Source organism: Nyctereutes procyonoides, unplaced genomic scaffold, assembly GCF_905146905.1.
Source record: "Nyctereutes procyonoides isolate TBG_1078 unplaced genomic scaffold, NYPRO_anot_genome, whole genome shotgun sequence".
In the NCBI taxonomy this organism is placed as follows: domain Eukaryota; kingdom Metazoa; phylum Chordata; class Mammalia; order Carnivora; family Canidae; genus Nyctereutes; species Nyctereutes procyonoides.
In genome coordinates this window covers 8,425,249-8,442,895 of record NW_026575155.1, presented here as the reverse complement: position 1 = coordinate 8,442,895, position 17,647 = coordinate 8,425,249, and the positions used below count along the sequence as shown (strand labels likewise).

At 50.7% G+C, this 17,647-nt stretch overlaps 1 protein-coding gene across 2 annotated transcripts in view; it reads left to right on the top strand.

Annotated features, from left to right (window-relative positions):
* Nucleotides 1–17,647, top strand: part of RUNX1 (RUNX family transcription factor 1) — a 249,654-nt gene that overhangs the window by 173,171 nt on the left and 58,836 nt on the right. For both annotated transcript variants that reach the window (XM_055313394.1, XM_055313393.1), the window contains exon 5: nucleotides 13,874–13,978. In XM_055313394.1, the coding sequence (XP_055169369.1) occupies nucleotides 13,874–13,978 (105 nt within the window). The remainder of the gene's footprint in view (nucleotides 1–13,873; nucleotides 13,979–17,647) is intronic.

Genomic DNA, 17,647 nt, shown 5'->3' with positions numbered 1-17,647 from the left:
AGCTGACCTAAACTCATGTCATAAGAAGGCTTTGTCTGCCCCGTTAAATGGTGTGTCTCCAGCACGTGCACGGCTGCGTCCTTCCAGATGCTCTGCCTTCATCATCCCATTTGAAACATCCCGGCAGTCACAGTTGGTATTTTATCTGTCTATCTGCTTATCAATTCTGATGACGGTCTCACTCAGTGGTTCCCACTTTGGGTGATTTTGACCCCCGCGGTGGGGGGGGGACACTTGCCAATATCTAGAGATGTGTTTGGCTGTCACAATGGGGATGCAGGAGTGCTGTGAGCATCTAGTGGGTGGAGGCCAGGGGTGCTGCTCTCCACCCCATGGTGCATAGGACAGCCCCCTGACAACAGGGTTACCCGTCTGAAATATCCGTCATGCCGAGATTGAAAACGCTCATCTAACCTCGCACTCCTTCGTGAGACATTGTGAAATGTCTCCCTTCCCCCTCTACCCTAACACTTTCTGCCTGTCTACAAAATACACGAAAAACTTACATTAAACAGTTCACAGAGAATAAAATAAAATTAGAGAGCATCACTGAATATTGAAGCCTTCCTCTCAATATGAAAACATACCAGTGTTCTGTATGCATAGAATTGCCCCGTCTCCGAAGAACATGAACATCCCCCGTTGGGGGGGTGGGAGGAGTCAGGAGAGGCTGCAGGTGGGGTGGGCCACATAGCAGGAGAGCTCTTCCTGGAGGACCCCCCCACACACACACACTCTTAGGAATGTCCCACAGCTGCAGGTCTATGGGCAGGACTGTCAGAAATAATGATAGTAGCCTACTGGCTTCTCAGCGCTCAGCATCACCCCCCACAGTGCTCCAGTCCTCCAGTCCGGGACCCCAGATCCACCAACCCAAGAACACGAGTTGGTGAGTGCTCAAAGCGAAGTCCTGGAATGCATCACTGACAGATACCTTGCAGACACCAGAAAGGGCTTGGTCTGCACACCTGAAAGAAAAAAAATGGGGAGAAACGCATAGAAGGGAGCTGAGTTGTTGGCCATCTCTAAGATGGCCTGGGCTTGCAGGTACCACAGACGGACAGGTGGGTTCTTCCAGAGATTTCTTCCATCTGCCCTAACACATTAGTTCTGCTATCACCTGTTTCCCATACTGAGATTCAGGGAAAGGTGGTTTGAAAAAAAAATCTCAAGAGTCCGCTAGGGGTTCTTCTTGCATCAAAGTAACATCTGCTGCAGGTTGAGTTTCTTGAATAAGTGCTGCTGTGAGGGCTTTCTCTGGTTTTTGTTTGTCTGCTTGCTTTTCCCCTGCATGGAAAGCCCCACCCCTAACTTTCTTGCCCCATGGATACATCTGCTTCCCTTAAGCTTCCCTCCGTAAAGCAACCGTCTCCCAGATTCGGCATGGAGATCCATTGCGTGTCAAATAATTTGAGATAGCTAGCTATCCGAATGGGAGTTTATGGGCATCATCTGTGCTGGGGACTGCACAGAGCCCACGTGCTGTCCCTAGATGTGCTTGGGAGTGAAGGTCGCCAGGGAAAGAGCTCCAGAACAGCTGTGGCATGCATGGGGACACTGCAGTGGTAACTGACACCCAAGCACCATGAGAGACGTGCCTGGAACTCCCAAGAGGTGGACACCCAAGAATTGTCAAAACCTAAAAGATCCAGTCCTTAACTAGAAAAGCACCTTGTGGCACAGAGCAGAGACTCATTAAATACCTTCAAACGAGTGACTCCTCCGGGACTCTTTCACTCTGGGCAGCGTAGCATGGTTAGAACGTGGGCTTGAAAAAAAAAAAAGAAAAAAAAAAGAATGTGGACTTGACTGCATTCTCTGCTGAGCACGGGGTCTGATTTAGCATTTAGGGCTGATTTTTCTTTGTTGTGGGGCTGTCCTGTGTGTTGCTGGATGGCTAGCAGGATCCCTGGCCTTAGCCCAGTAACCAGTAGCATCTCCCTTCCCAGGTGCGACAACCACAAATGTCTGCAGGGATTGCCAAATGTCCCTGGGGGCGGGGGGTGGAGGGATGGCCCCCGGTTAAGAACTCTGGCACAGAACTGAGCATCTGTGGCAAGTTACTCAACCTCTCTGAGCCTGATTCTGCTTTGTCCCTTTTGTCCTTGGGGAAGAGGTTGGGGTGTGCAGGAAGGACTGCCTGACATTAAGACTTACTTTCCGGGGTAGATCTGCTTCGGTGACACTCACTCTGTAGAGTAGGCGAAGGAAAGTCTGTGAGCTCGTAACCAGCAATGGCAACGGGGACCTGCTTTTCTGTTTATCTGAAGGGCTGGGTTTTCCAGGAGGGGACATCAGCTCTTGTCCTTACTCCTCAGCCGCGTGGAGTTCCCAGGTCGTGAAAGAGTTATACGCAGCGGGCCCTGGGATAGCAGATTAGCAATGGCAGAGGCGAAATTAAATATGTCCTGTAATATGAAGCAGTGTTTTTCATGGGAAAAGAAGTTCTCCCAACTTAGCCATTCCAAGTCTTTTGTCCAAACATTAATGGCATGCAAATATTTATGATTCATACATGCCCCTTTAATTCCCAACCGTATTTTAACAATAAACACTGCATTTTCACAATGAAGCAGAATAATCCCTTTGTCCTGTCGCTGGGCTCCACAGGCTGGCACCCAGCAGCATCACATTCTTCCTGCACGGTGATTGCTGACTCCACCCAAGTTTAGGGAGTTTTATGGTAGTGCCACGGCAGCTTGCCTTGGACCGCGCGTAAGGACACTCTGGCTGTTCCACTAGAAGCCATTTTAAGGTTGGATCTCAGCATTTTCGGAAACTGCAAGTGAACATTCATGCACTTTTATTTTCTCCTTTCTTTTCTTTTTTTGGCGCCATGTACAAATGGAAAATTCACTCTTCTGGCGACAGCTTGGAAAGGTGTCTTACTATACTACCGTCTTGCCTTCTGTCCAAATGCATGGGTTCTAGATGATACTAATGCCATCGTTTCCCATTCGATGTCCCTCGGATTCATAACAACGACATAGAACACACATGTCTAGTAGCGATGATTCTACGGGTCTTGGGCGGGGGGGTGGGGGTGGCGGCCTGACATGGTACGAGAAGTGGGTGCACTCGCAGGGCTCGCTAAGACGTGCTGCACTCTGTCTCCCCGTCTATGCAGTAGGTGTGATGGTGCCTTTCATACACACTTCAGAGGTTGTCGGGATGATTGAAATGAGTGATGTCTGTGTGGCAGGGCTCAGGAAAGAGAGCTCCCCCTCATCTCAACGTAGTGAGAAGGGCTCTGTCGTGAGAAGGGCTGAGGGAGGTGGGGAAAGAGGAGCCAGAGTCAGCACAGGAGTCCCTGAATCGGAAAGTCAGGAAAGAGGCTGTCTTCCAGTGTCCACTCCTGGGTGTAAGAAATTCCTTTGTCCTGCAAAGAACCTCGTAAAATGAGAGTGCCTGAGACCCAACAGGAGTTTCATAAATATTCATAAATAAAAACGATAATAATAATATGATCCTTGCAGACATCTGCTGAACCTTTTGACCCAGGCTGGACCTTGGGTTTATTTGGTGAGTCTCGCACAGGCTTTGGACCCTTCCAGTTCAGGGAAGTATAGTGTCCATTGCTTTTTTTCTGAGAACTCACCCCCACCCCCAGAGGTCATTGGATGAGGGTATTTCATTCATTCTTTACTCAATAATCGTTCATCAGATATGCATTGCGCACCTCCTGTGTTCCGGGCACTGGACTCCCTTTGGAAATACAAAGGTCAGCCAAAGAGAAGCCACAGCTGATAGTCAAGCAGGCCATCACTGTTTTGAGTGGTCGGCACCGTGGGCAGGCACGACAGAGCAAATGAGCAGCCGTGCAGGACCTAGTGAAGAGGGGAGGGGTCTTCCTGGACAAATTGTCATCTCAGTTGAGACATTTCAGGGTGTGGAAGAGGGAATCCAAATGAAGGCATGGAGAAGAGTGTCCAAGCGGGGGAAACAGGGTGAGGAGGAACGCCTGGCCTGTCGAAGAGCTTGGGTGGCCAGCTCAGGAAGTTCTTGAAGCAAGGTGAGGCCCAGAGGGCTGCTCAGGACCTTGACATCCATCCACACTGGGAATTTGATCTGGCCCCAGGGAAGTAAAGAATCACTGACTTGCTTAAGCAGAGACTTGACATACGCAGATACAAACTGTAGAAAGATGGTCAGATTGCAGATTGAAGAAGGGAAAGGATGCTTGGGGGTGCAGAGACCAAGAACTCCCCTTTCTCCCTGCAGGCAGCCTAGGACGTGTGCATACCCATAGTGTGCAGGTAGCCCATTTGGTTAACTCGTTGTGCCTAGAGTCCACTCCTGCCAGGCCCTGCTGCCACACTCCCAGCCTTGCCTGGAGCGTCCCTCTTCTTCCCTTGCAGCCTCCACACCCCCCTGCACTCACGCTTCCTGGAAGCGGCCACAGTGTAGTCTAAAAGGCTGGCAGCAGGAACGGGGGTGGGGGCCCAACACTGCCTTCCCTTCTGGGTGTCCACCCGTATACCTCTGGGCTGCTCCACGTGGTGGTGGGCTGCATATTTGAAGCTGTGGGCCATGACACAAGCAGAGTCAAGGCTAGGATGAGGTCCCTTTGGTCACCTGTCCTATGTCAGCTTCTAGCTCAACTTCCACCAAGGAACTTAGGCCACCCACGAGAGGTGGAGAGGGCTCTCCTGGCAGCAGGCATGGCCTCGTGCTCCAGAGACCTGTGAATTCAGAGTCTTAGAAGTGTTTGGGCTAAGAAGAGCAAAACTTGATTCTTCCACCAAGACACTCAGGAACTGTGATATCAAAAGAAAAGGGAAGATCAGCGAGGGATCATGAAATCTCAGGAAAAGAGTGCGAAGTCACGTGAGCATCGTGGAGCCTTGGGGTTTAGTAAATACGCTCCATGAAGAGGAAGGCTCGCCCTCCATCCCTTTGGTAAAGCCAAACTCACACCCGAGCTGCAGAAAAGGAAAATGATGCTTTCAAAGTGAAATCAGACAGCATAAAAAACTAGCTGTCAAAACTGAAAGTTTATAGAATATTTCATTGATCTAGTTATCAAACATTATTTATTGCCTCGGAACAGAAGACTCCAAGATTAAGAAAATGCTGTCCCTCTCCTCAACTTATTTTTATGGAACATCTCCAGAGAAAATGCTTTGCATGTTTTTGGTTTTCTGTAAGCAAAACCACTGCTTTTCAAACAATCCACCATTCCAAAAAAAAATGCTGTTTTTTTTTATGGAAAACTGAGTTCTGTGTTTTGAGCACCTGTCAGTAGACTTGGGGGTGGGGGGAGAATGCCAAACAGCACGGGTCTCTCATCTGCATTTTACCTGTGTGGATGCAGGTACAATTAGATAAACACGCCTGCAAACATATGAGGCCCTCTTCCTGCAAGTGGATACACAGCTACATCTTAATTTTGGTTCAGTTTAGAGAAAGCAGGAAATTCTGTGCAACTCAAAGGATTTCTATCCTATTCAGAGATCCCCAAATAAACAATGATACAGTTCGACTGTCAAAAGTCGTGGTGTCTGGATGACGAAATGGACCAGGAGCAAAAGCGTGAATTTTGGCTGTTGGTTCCAGTGGAAAAATGAGAAATGTAAAGCAAACGTATCTTGTGAAAAATATCCCCAATTCAGGTTTCCCCCTGAATCGGAATCAGAATCTGAGGGTGTGCATTAATTTTCACACTGAGTTAAGTCCTCGGGGAAAAGTCGGCCCAGCACAATCTACACAGTAAAAGGAGAAATCTTCCTGCCACGTTTCAGAATCTGTTAAAATTTCCAGAATTTGCAAAGAGCAAAACTTGAGCCTTCATGGGCTTGCTTGCCTTTCAAAAGCTGCATTTTTTTTTCTTTGATTTTCCCTCACTTGCACCCTTAAGGGTTCAAAGTGTGTGAGCACAACGGGCTTTCCTGCAGAGATGCACGCCTGAGTGACAGATGTGATGGTGTGTCGTGCACCGTGTGACCGCCCCCCACCCTCCACCACGGCAGACAGGCCTCTGTGTACAGCCTTCCCTTGCGTGACAAAGGGCAAGTTTCACATCCCCCTGAAAGTGCCCAAAAAGGAGAAGATGACTCACAGGTCTAAACCGACCCTGAGAGCCACAGGCCCGGGGCTGAGGAACCCAGGCAAGGGGGTTGGCGACCGTGGAACCAGACCCAAGGAGGGACAGTCACCACAGGACAGGAGTTCTTTAGAAAGTCACCCCTGGTGCCATTGGGCGGAGCGGGGACATTGCTGCGATGCGACAGGGCCCCCACTTCTTTTTTTTTTAAAGATTTTATTTATTTATTCATGAGAGACACACAGAGAGAGCCAGGGACACAGGCAGAGGGAGAAGCAGGCTCCCTGCGGGGAGCCCGACGTGGGACTCGATCCTGGGTCTCCAGGATCATGCCCTGAGCCGAAGGCAGATGCTCAACTGCTGAGCCACCCAGGTGCCCCCCACCCAAGCCCCCACTTCTGAATCCGTTTCTCCACTCCTGAGCATGCAGTGATTTTGAGTGACCATCCTGCCTCGTCTTCCCCTGCCAGCCTCGGCCCTTTGGGGAGCCGTCCTGAGGTTTAGCCACTTCCCAGATGCGGTGAGGAAGTGGAGTGTGCGCCGGGGCCATGCGGAACCGCCGTGTCCAGCCGCGGCTTTATGAGACCACAGTTGGCTGTCAGAGTTCCCCAGTCCCCGAGCCTGTGAACCCCGAGACCGAAGGCGCAGACCTGGGGCCTCCTTGGGGCCTGGTGCATGGGACCAGCACCCGGAAGGACTGGCCGGTGACCTTCTTCCCGACTAAATAAAGCAGTTAGTATTTCGCCCTGGCACTGGGATGAACAGGCTGGCGTCGAGGGGGACGACACATGCTCCGCTGGGGAGCATTTGGCCCGGCTTGTTTATAAGGCCGATCAGCCCAGCCGCATTTGTGCCTGACGCAGGTGGCCAGCTGGCGGGGCAGGGGTGAACTGGACGTTCGGGTTCGGCAGGAGGCTCCCGATGTGTCTGTGGGCTCATTCTGCTGCCCTGCCTGCCGCCCTGTGCCTCGGCCTCGCTTTGCTGGAATTCCTGGGGAGGAGAGGGTGGGCCCCGTGGAGCGCCGTGGGCACAGCCACCTCCGCCGTCGGGCCACCAGCTCCTCCCCATGGGATCGCCCACAGCTCAATCTTTCTGGAATCGTGTTTCTCACGTCCCTGGTGGTAATTCAACTGATGGTTGCTGGCTCATGACTTCATTTAACTGGCACCATGACACTCTAAGATAGAAGGACAGGTGTCCTCCCCCCCCCCCCCGTTTTGCAGATGACAAAGCGGAGGCCGCAGACGTGTTCAGTGACGCGCCCAAGGTCCCACAGGCTAGCAGGTGGCAGAGATTTAGACACAGGCATTCTGGTTTGGGGGGCCGTACGGCAACTAGCACTCTGTAGGTTCCTGGGTCCACCAGATTGCATAATCAGTGCCTTATCTTTTGCTGCTTTGGGGCGTCAGGCCCTTCTGTCCCTTGCCGTGTCCTCCCGCCTTCGTATCCGGCCCTACTGTTTGTGCTTCTAAGAGGGTTTCCTCCTGGAAGGCAACCCCTGGGTAGAGCTGAGGCTGCTGTTTGGGTGAGGGGTCAGGTCTCCGTGAGGGGGAGGAGGAGGACCTCAGGTGCCCCCCTTCATTAGCCCCCTCCACTGCGACTCCCCACGCAGGGCACCTGTTACCCTGCAGCCTGCCCCCTGGAACCCAGAGCCATGGCCTTGCCTTTCAGCAGCACGCCCAGGGCCACCTGCACGGCGGCCAAGGCCTCTGCTTGTCTCATGGGGCCCAAGCCCGGGCTGCGGTGAGCCTCGAAGGCTCTCCTGGCAAGGACTCCCCCAGGCAGCAAGAGTGACCATCAGCTGTCTCCATGACAGCGCCATCGTCCCACCCTTGCCTGTGGTCCCCCAGAGCCACTTTTGGGGTGGCTGCTGTTTAGCCAGCCCTACTCCTTTGCTCTTCTCTGACTTACTGTTCTGGCTACAGCTTGCTGAGAAAAACACTTGACAGTCTCTCACCCTCCACACCCATGCACTTAAAATACCAGGCCCGTAGGTCATTTTAATGAGGGAATTTGGCTAATAACGCGTGCGTGCTGGGGGGCAGCCACCACTTCCGCAGGTGCTGGCCAAGAAGGGCTGTGTCTCAGCAGGGATGGGCCGGCACGGGGTGGAGGGCAGAGCGTGGTGGGTCCCAAAGCTCAGAAGGTCAGTCGCCTGTGCCCCGTTATCAAGGACAGGGCCAGCTCCGGTCGCCCGAACACAAGGTAGTGGAAGGCAGAGTCTTCCCGGAGTGGAAAAATATCACACACACCTGTGAACAAAATGTCATCACTTCTTACCTCCGTCTATGAGGTAATAAGCAGATGTCCTGGTGCTCAAAGCTATAAACGAGAGCCCATTGTGAGGGAAGTGACCGGACTATCTCCGCCTTCGTGAGCCACCATCCCGGGGCCAAGACGCTCCAGCTAGTAGCTTTTGCTGGACAGACTTATGTCTGCAACATAAAATGATGGGCATAAACTGGTAGAATTTTAATTATGAGCAACAATTTCACAAATATTCACTTTGGTTGAATTTCATTCCTGATTAAGTAGGCCACTCTGTGGTTAACCAGGGGGCGGCATTAAATACTCAACTGCCAGGAGTCCAAACTCAGCTCAGTGAGAAGCTGCTTTGGAGTTATTACCCAGGCTTCCCGTTGACTGTCAAGCACATTCTGGCTGCAGTCAAGTCACCGGGGCTAGATTCATTTTTGGGGGGCAGTGATAGAGCAGGGGAGAGTACCAAGAGCCTGAGTTCCTGGTGCTGGTGTCCGTGAGATTGCAAGTAGAGATTTGGGATCTCTTGACAATAATGTGAAGGTCAGGGGGTGTAAAGCTGAGAGATCTGGATTCCGCGGTGTATAAAAGCTGTGTGACTTTGGGCAAATTGCTTAACCTCTCTGAGCCTTAGTTTGCTACCTATTAACCAAGAACCATAAAGGCTCTCTTGTCTTTTTTTTTTTTAAGATTTTATTTATTTATTCATGAGAGACACAGAGAGAAAGGCAGAGACATAGAGGGAGAAGCAGGCTCCTTGCAGGGAGCCCTATGAGGAACTCAATCCCAGGACCCTGGGATCACCTCCTGAGTCAAAGCCTCAACCCCTGAGCCCCCCAGGCTCCCCGCTATCTTATTTATTGCATGAGAACGTTATGAGGAGCAAATGCATTCGTATATGGGCAAGTGTTTGAAAGGTTAAGTTCTACACAGATCTGGAGACGCCAGTATTATAAAGACGATAATTCTGTGCTGTCATTTAGGAAAGCAAGAATAGGGTGGTCATAGCAGGGCTGCCACCGGACTGGGACCATTTCAGGGGGTAAAATGCACAGGGTGCCTATGGAGCAGTTGTCACTCCCCGTGCCAAGGCTGGGACTCTTAAGACATTTGGTGTCTGAATTCTAACTAGATTGAATAGCGTTCCCCCAAAATTCACGTTTGCCAGGAATCTCAAAACGGGTGACCTTATTTAGGTACAGGAGCTTTGGGATGCCTGGGTGGCTCAGTGGTTGAGCATCTGCCTTTGGCTCAGGTCATGCTCCCAGAGTCCCAGGATCGAGTCCCACATTGGGCTCCCTGCAGGGAGCCTGCTTCTCCCTCTGCCTGTGTCCCTGCCTCTCTGTCTACATCTCTCAGGAATAAATAAATAAAATCTTTTAAAAAATAAATAAAATAAAATAAAATAAAATAGATATAGGAGCTTTGCAGATGTAATCAAGTAAGGCGAGGACATGCATCCTGGGTTAGGGTGGACCCTAACTCCAATGACTGGTGTCTTTATTTATTTATTTATTTATTTATTTATTTTAATATTTTTTTAATCTTTTTTTTTATTTATTTATGATAGTCATACAGAGAGAGAGAGAGGCAGAGACATAGGCAGAGGGAGAAGCAGGCTCCATGCACCGGGAGCCTGACGTGGGATTCGATCCTGGGTCTCCAGGATCGCGCCCTGGGCCAAAGGCAGGCGCCAAACTGCTGCGCCACCCAGGGACCCCTGACTGGTGTCTTTATAAGGAAAAGTGGGTTAGGAGACTGAAGACATCCAGGGGGAGGAAAGGCATGTGACCAGGGAGGCAGACAGTGCATGATGCGGCTGCAAGCCACGGACAGCCAAGGATTGCCAGCAGCAGCAGCAGCAGCCTGGGCAAGGCCAGGAAGGATTCTCCCCTGGAGCCCTCAGAGGAAGCGTGGCTCTGGTGACACCTTGATTTTGGACTTCTGCCCTCCAAGCATGAGAGAGAGCGTTTCTGTTGTTTTAAGCCTCGGGTCTGTGGTGGTGTGCTGCAGTAGCCCGAGGACGCTGGTGCAGCGTTTCCCGGGAGTCCGCAACGTGGAAGCCGCAGGCAACCGAGGAAGCACCCGCGTGCACGGGAACGTGGCTGCCTGGAGGGCTGCGAGCCCAGAAGATACAGCCAGAGTTGGAAGCCACCTTGCGGGTATCCTACAAACACTGAACCCCCAGTTAGTGGACCAGGAGACTGAGATCTGGGGAGGTCAAATCAGTTGTTACAGGAACTCAAATCTAGGGTGGCTCAGTTCATGATCCCGGGGTCCTGGGATCGAGTCCCGCATCGGGCTCCCCACAGGGAGCCTGCTTCTCCCTCTGCCTGTGTCTCTGCCTCTCTCTGTGTGCCTCTCACAAATAAATAAATATATAAAGTCTTAAATTAAAAAAAAAAAAACCCTCAAATCTAACCCTCTTGCGGGAAGAGCCACCTGCCCCCTCACACAGCCAGACCTGCTGGGTCCCTAGGACAACGTCATTGCATGATTGCATGTGTCCTCCAGGCACTTGATTTTCTTTTCAGTCCCCCCTCTACCCTGAAGCCCCCCTCCCACTGTCATCCTTTCCCACCTTCCTCTGAGAGATGCACAGAGGTATGGACTGCTGCCCCTGCCCCCGGGATTTCACAGCCACAAACCCATTCAGTCCCCATGGGTCAGTGGTGAGGACGGCTGTAGGAGGCAGATGTTGGGGAGGGAAAGGTGGAGGCCACCTGAGACATGAGCCCCACTCAAAGCTAGGAACACCAAGGCAGGGGCCAGAGCAAGGAGGCCTTGATGGGCTGGCCCGGGGGCTGGAGGAAGACAGTCCCAATGTGGAAATTTGTACCCCTGAGTGGGGTTCCAAGGAGAGGAATCCAGCTGGGGGAGAGGGAGTGAGCGAGAAATAACTCATGGGGGGCACCTGGGTGGCTCAGTGGTTGAGCATCTGCCTTTGGCTCAGGTCGTGATCCCGGATACCTGGGATCGAGTCCCGCATTGGGCTCCCCACATGGAGCCTGCTTCTCCCTCTGACTCTCTACTTCTCTCTGTGTCTCTCATGAATAAAACAATAAAATCTTTAAAAAAAAATTAGAAAGAAAGAACTCATGGGGGAGTATGCGTGAGAAGGTCCTGACAGCTGGCTGGTGGACTCCGTCTTGATACAGGTCAGACCCTTGTAGGTTCTTGACCGAGAAGGCAGACGGGCCACAGTGCTTGGAGGACTGTGCGGATGGGCCACCACCAGGGCTGCAGCTACCTCTGCTCCCTTGGCCAGCTCCTAGATGGGCAGTTGACCTGGGTGTGCCCACCTGGCTGGGGCCTGACTTGAGGCCCCTCCTGCCCATTCCCCTACTTCAGCAAGATGCCACGAGGGAAGTGATCTGGTCAGGTGGTGGTGGTGGGGGGGGAGTCATGTGGCCACGTAAGAATGATGTCCTAAAGATGGCAAAAGGAATCTTCCTAAAGTCCAGAAGGAATCTTCTCTGGGTTCCAGGAAAGAAGAGCAGTTGATGGGAAGATAAATTTGGGGACCAGGTCTCCTGGGCTTCTCGGACGGAGCACCCCTCCCCAGAAAAGCAGCCTCACCTCGCCTGTCAGACAGGTCAGCCGTGACTTTGGTTGTAAAGCCAGGTGGGGGCGAAGCCAGTTTCGGCATCCAATCCTGGCTTGTCATTGTTCTTCTTATCATAGGCTTCCCTGTAGACACAATGCAGATCCTTGGAGATTGTTCGCTGGGGCTTTTTCATGATTAGGAATCACCAGCTTGTTGTGGCCAAGGATGACACAGTTGACCCTTGAGCAAGGATGCAGGTCCCCTTACGTGCAGATTTTTTTCAATAAATACAGTACAGGACTGTAAACGCACTTTCTCCTCCTTACAGTTTCCGTAGTAATATTTTCTTTTCTCTAACTCACTTTATTGTAAGAACACAGTATGTGATACGTATGAAACCAAAAATATGTGTTCATTGACTGCTCGTGTTACGAGTAAGTCTTCCGGTCAGCAGGAGGTGGATGGTAGTTTTGGGGGAGTCAAAGGTTGTAGCAGATTCTCAACAGTATGGGGGCTGACGCCCCCAACCCCCGTGCCGTTCGAGGGTCAACTGTATTTTTACTGAGCTTCTTGGTGGCTTTTTTTTTTTGTATTACAACATGCATGATAGTTGAAGGTGTTCAGCTCTTTCAAACTTGGGGAAGGAAGACAATTTGATCTTTAAATGGTTCGGGAACAGATAGGATGAATGGACATGGTTTTCCTTTCATTTCTTCTTGGTTTTTACATGATTTTACATTGATGATTTTGCATTTTACATGAAAGAGGAGAAACCGTTAAATAGAAACTCGGTGCCCTGACGTGGGTGGTCCAAACACCGTGTTTAGTCAAACCTTCGAATTCCATTGCGGAGCGCTGAGAAACAGAGAAAAAAGTAATAAAAGTGAGCACAACACACACACACACACACACACATACGCACACACTCTCGCATGCACCCCTTTGAATATCATACCCCAGATACGGGTTTAATGGTTTTACTCCTATTAACTCATTTAACCATCCCCCTCAAATTCTATAAGGTACGAACTGCTATGTGTACCCATCTTCCACGTAAGGGCCCTGAGGCCCGGAGGGGCCTAGGACCCTGCCCAAGTTCAGCTAGCCAGAGTTCAAACCCAGACTTCATCGTCCGAGCCACTTGGCCAAGAAGAAATGTTTAAATTGTTAATAGATGTGCATTATTTTTTTTAGATGTGCATTATTAATACTTACTGTTACTATTATTTGTTGGTATAATATTAATTATTTGCTTTTATGTCAGTAATTGCATTCTAAGTTACAAATATATTTTTAAATAGTCTTTAAAAGTTACTAGAAGCAGCACGATAATGAAAACACGCTCACGTCCCACACGTGTATGGAAAGGGTTTAGGTGGGGATCCACGTGCCTATATATGTTTATAGTCTTTATTGAATCTCAGTCTGTCAATTACATATCGTTAAGTCACTTTATTGACTATAAATTTTGTCTGGCCAATCCCATGGATGCCTCTAATACCGTCTAGCATTTAAAAATAATATTTAAGGTCAATTAACCAGCAATTAGTCTTTTTGAAATACGGAGGGAATAATGTTAACTTCGCCCATCCGCAAACTCAAGGCTTCTGTCCCTGCTAACCCTTGGGGGGGGGGGGCAAGCGGTATTAGAAGGGAGAGACGGATACGGTTTCCCTTACTCCTTGGGGACTGTAGGGGGGCAGTGGATAGCTGCCAATCCGATCCCACGTTCCCGGGAGTCTTGACTTGAAAGAAAACAAAGCCCAATCTCTCTTGATCCTGTGTTGTTTATTGATGATTTAGCGAAAGCCGTATAACCGTGAGAAGTGTTAACATCTAGACAAACACCAGAGAGGTGTGCATTCCAGATTTTAAGCAAAGCCAAGCCTAAGGGAGTGCTGGGAAAACCACTAACTTGTGCTGCAGCTTGAGGGCCGGGAAGCGTAAATTAATGGTCAACTAACCCAGCAGATCCATTCGGACCGTCGCCTCATTTTTTGGTGCTCTCCTTTGTGTTCCAACAGGGAAAAGCTTCACTCTGACCATCACCGTCTTCACGAATCCACCCCAAGTTGCCACTTACCACAGAGCCATCAAAATCACCGTGGACGGACCCCGAGAACCTCGAAGTAAGTGGGCTCCACATCGGGGCTGCCTCGCCTCCCGGGCTGGTACCCGGAGGCACCAGGGGCGATCCCACAGGAGCCTTGGGTTTGACTGGTATTGCTCGAATGTGGCCCAGACCTCTGTCAGAGAGGAAAATGAGGCTCCTTCCTGCAGGGAGAAAGAATTGTATTGTTGACACTCATTCAAAGTTTGTGTCTGAGCACTGGGCTCCTTTTGAAGCTTCCTCTTAGGGGGGCAGAGGAGCAAATTGGGCTGAGTCATGTGCGTGTGTGAAGCTTTTGGGGGCTGCAGGAGACCAAGGGCGAGTCCCTCAGATACACGGTGAAGTTCACCAGGATCAGAAACAAACAGTAAATGGAAGATTGGCCAGCCACAGGGGCGGCCAGAAAAATGCCGGAGGGTCAGAGTGGACCACAAGTGGTTGATTACTGTCCATGCTGGCCTTGTCTTCATCTGTGAGGGCCAGAGATGAAAGCTATGAAAATGACCTTTTTTTTTTTCCTCTCTGTGGCACAGATCAGAATCTTATTGCAAGGACCGGTTAAAATAGAGAATGGGAGGGCAGAAGAATTCCTGGGGGAAAACCAGTAAATATAGAAAGACGGTCCCAAAAAAAGAGCTCCTGTGAGGAAAGCTTTTTTAAAAAGCAGTAGGGTTGTTTAGTCTGCAGAAAGATGTCTTCACGGTGACTTAATGACTATCTTTGAGTAAACACAAGAGTAACACTCTTCTCCAGGGCCACACCCTGCCCCGGGTGGAGGCTGGGCTCTGGCCAGCATCTGCGTGCCTCCAAACCGTATCAGGTCCCCGGTGGAAAAGGAGTCCTCTCTCTTCTCCTGGGAGACGGAGTCAAAAACGGGGCTGCCCACTGTGCCTGGAGGTTGAGACACAGCGAGGTCAGGGCGTAAAACGGAGTGGTTAAGAATCTGGGCTCCCGGGACACCTGGGTGGCTCAGTGGTTGAGCATCTGGTTTCAGCTCAGGTCATGATCCCGGGGTCCTGAGATCGAGTCCCGCGTCGGGCTCCCTGCATGGAGCCTGCTTCTCCCTCTGCCTGTGTTTCTGCCTCACTCTCTTTCTCTGTCTCTCATGAATAAATAAAATCTTAAAAAAAAAAAAAAAAGAAAGAAAGAATCTGGGCTCCAGGGGCAGAACAAGTGGAGTTCTGGTTGAGGCACATCAGGCTCCGGAAAGTTACGGGGCCTCCCTGGACCTCGGTCTCCTCCTCCGCGAGATGGAGACACAAGGGAGAGCTCCCTTCTCAGGCAGGATGAGACGGTGCTTTGTGCCCAGCACAGAGGACGAGGCCTGCAAATGTTCTCCATCCGCAGTAGGGGTCCCCCGCCTGCACCTGACGCTGCTGCTCCGCGGGGTGGCCCCCGGGAGGGCTCCGTGGGTCACCCTGTGCTCAGCCCGGCTCCCGCAGTGCTTCCTGCAGTGTTGGCCGCGGCCTCAGGGTCCCGAGCACCTGCTCACACCGTCCCCTGTGGTGCCTCCGCTTTCCCGACGCCCCAGAGTGGGGTCCCCCACAAGGAAGCACCTTAGCCAGCAGGGACAGCCCTCGGGGACACGGCATTCCGGTCTCGATCCCCCTACTGCCGTTGGCCTGGGCCGTGTCGCCCCTTGTTTCTGAGCTCGTTTTCCCCCTCTCGGCCTTTTCTCTCGGGGTCCTGGAGATGATCCGGTCACGCCCGGACTCAGGAAACCCCGGGAGTCAGTAGCATCCCCGGATTCCAACTGACATTTGCAAAGCAGACCACGGGCACGGGGACCACACAGTGACAACCAAACCCGCCTTCGTTGGGTTCCCCAAAGTAGGAGCGGCAGACTGATGACCCGTGGTGACCCCGTTATGTTAACGACGCACCAGAAACCACGCAGGTGCCTTGGCTGTCCGCAGAGGACCAGAGGGGAAGCAGGCTTGCGTTCTAGCAAGGCTCGGGGCTGGGGCAGGCAGTGGCGAGGGGCACGGAAATTGTCTTTGAGGGTAATTAAAGTTTGAGGAAGGCCCACTCCGGTGGCTATGGAATCTCTCTCTAGAGAACTCGAAGCGGTTCAAATGCCAACCTGCCTGGAGGAAGAAGCTTAAACCGGTGACCCTTTGGTACGCCTCCGCCTCTGTTACTCTCTCGTGCATAAAAAGAGGGGGCGATGGCTTTTGCCCCACTGCCAGTATTTCCTGAAACATTTAAAAACCCACCCAGGCAGCTGAGCTTCAGAAGACAAATGATGGGTGCTCTGACTTTTAAGAATTGGCAGTCAGAGAAGAAAAATACGGATTGTAATGGCCTGCCCGTATATACAGTTTACTGCTGTTTTATAACTTCAGAAAACAGTCATTATTGAGAGGGGCTCTTTGAACAGACAGGCGGGATTTGCTCCAAGGAGGCACCCGTTTTTATGGAGTCTTTCCTGCCAAATGGAATTTAGGGTCTTAGGAAAAATTAAATGGAAGGTAGTAAGCATGGTGCAGAGAGGTGTTAGAGCCCCAGGTAGATAGTCTCACCTGGCACAAAGGACTTCTAGGAAAACAACCGAAAGCACACAGAGCCTCCCAGGGTGGCTTGAGTAATGCTGACTTTTCTGTTCATCCCAGGAAAAGAAGGGTGGGCCCTCGGTGCTGATTTTTGTAGGTTGTCTTCCTCGTTATGTGAACATCTAGGTTCAAGGTGGGAACTATTTTTTGATGAAGCTCGGCTCACAGTCACTTTCTTCCTTTTTTTTTCTTTCCCCCAAAGAGAAAGTGAACAGGGTTCTTTTCAGCTTTATTGAGATATAATTGACGCATAACATTGTGTAAGTTTTGGGTTTACAACATGATGATTTGATATATGTGTGTATTGCAAAATGATTACCACAATAAGGTGAGTTAACACATCCATCACCTCAGAGTTCCAGTTTGTGTGTGTGTGTGTGTGTGTGCATGTGTGTGTGATGAGAACTTTTAAGATCTGTTCGCCGAGCAACTTTCGAATATACAATATGGTATTGTTAACTTTAGTCATCACGCTATACGTTACATCCCTGGGACTCGTTGATCTTGTAACTGGAAGTTTGTCGTCTCTGACCACCTTCACCCACTTCCCTGCACTCCCCCTCGGCCCCCATCCCCTGGCCTTGGCATTCACCAATCTACCGCTCTCTGGTTTTTTGAAATTTTTTTTGTCTTTTTGGTTTTTTTCAGATTTTACATGTGAGATTATACACTATTTGTTTTTCTCTGACTTATTTCGTGTGGCACACCGCCCTCCATGTTCATTCACGTTGCTGCAAATGGCAGCATTTCCTTCCTTATAAGGCTGAATAATATTCCATTGTGTGTGTGTGTACGTGTGTGTATATTTTTTATCCATTCATTCATTGATGGACACTTAGGTTGTCTCGGTCTTGGCTACTGTGAAGAATTCACAGCCACTTTCTTTTTTAAGGTTTTATTTATTTATCCATGAGAGACACACAGAGAGAGGCAGAGACACGGGCAGAGGGAGAAGCAGGCTCCCTGCAGGGAGCCCTATGTGGGACTCGATCCCAGGATCCTGGGATCACACCCTGGGCCAGGGGCAGATGCTCAACCACTGAGCCACTGAGGTGTCCCTCAAAGCCACTTCCTAATGTGATGTTAAGAGAGGTCATTGCATATAATCAGAATGCCCAGACAGTGTTACAACTGTG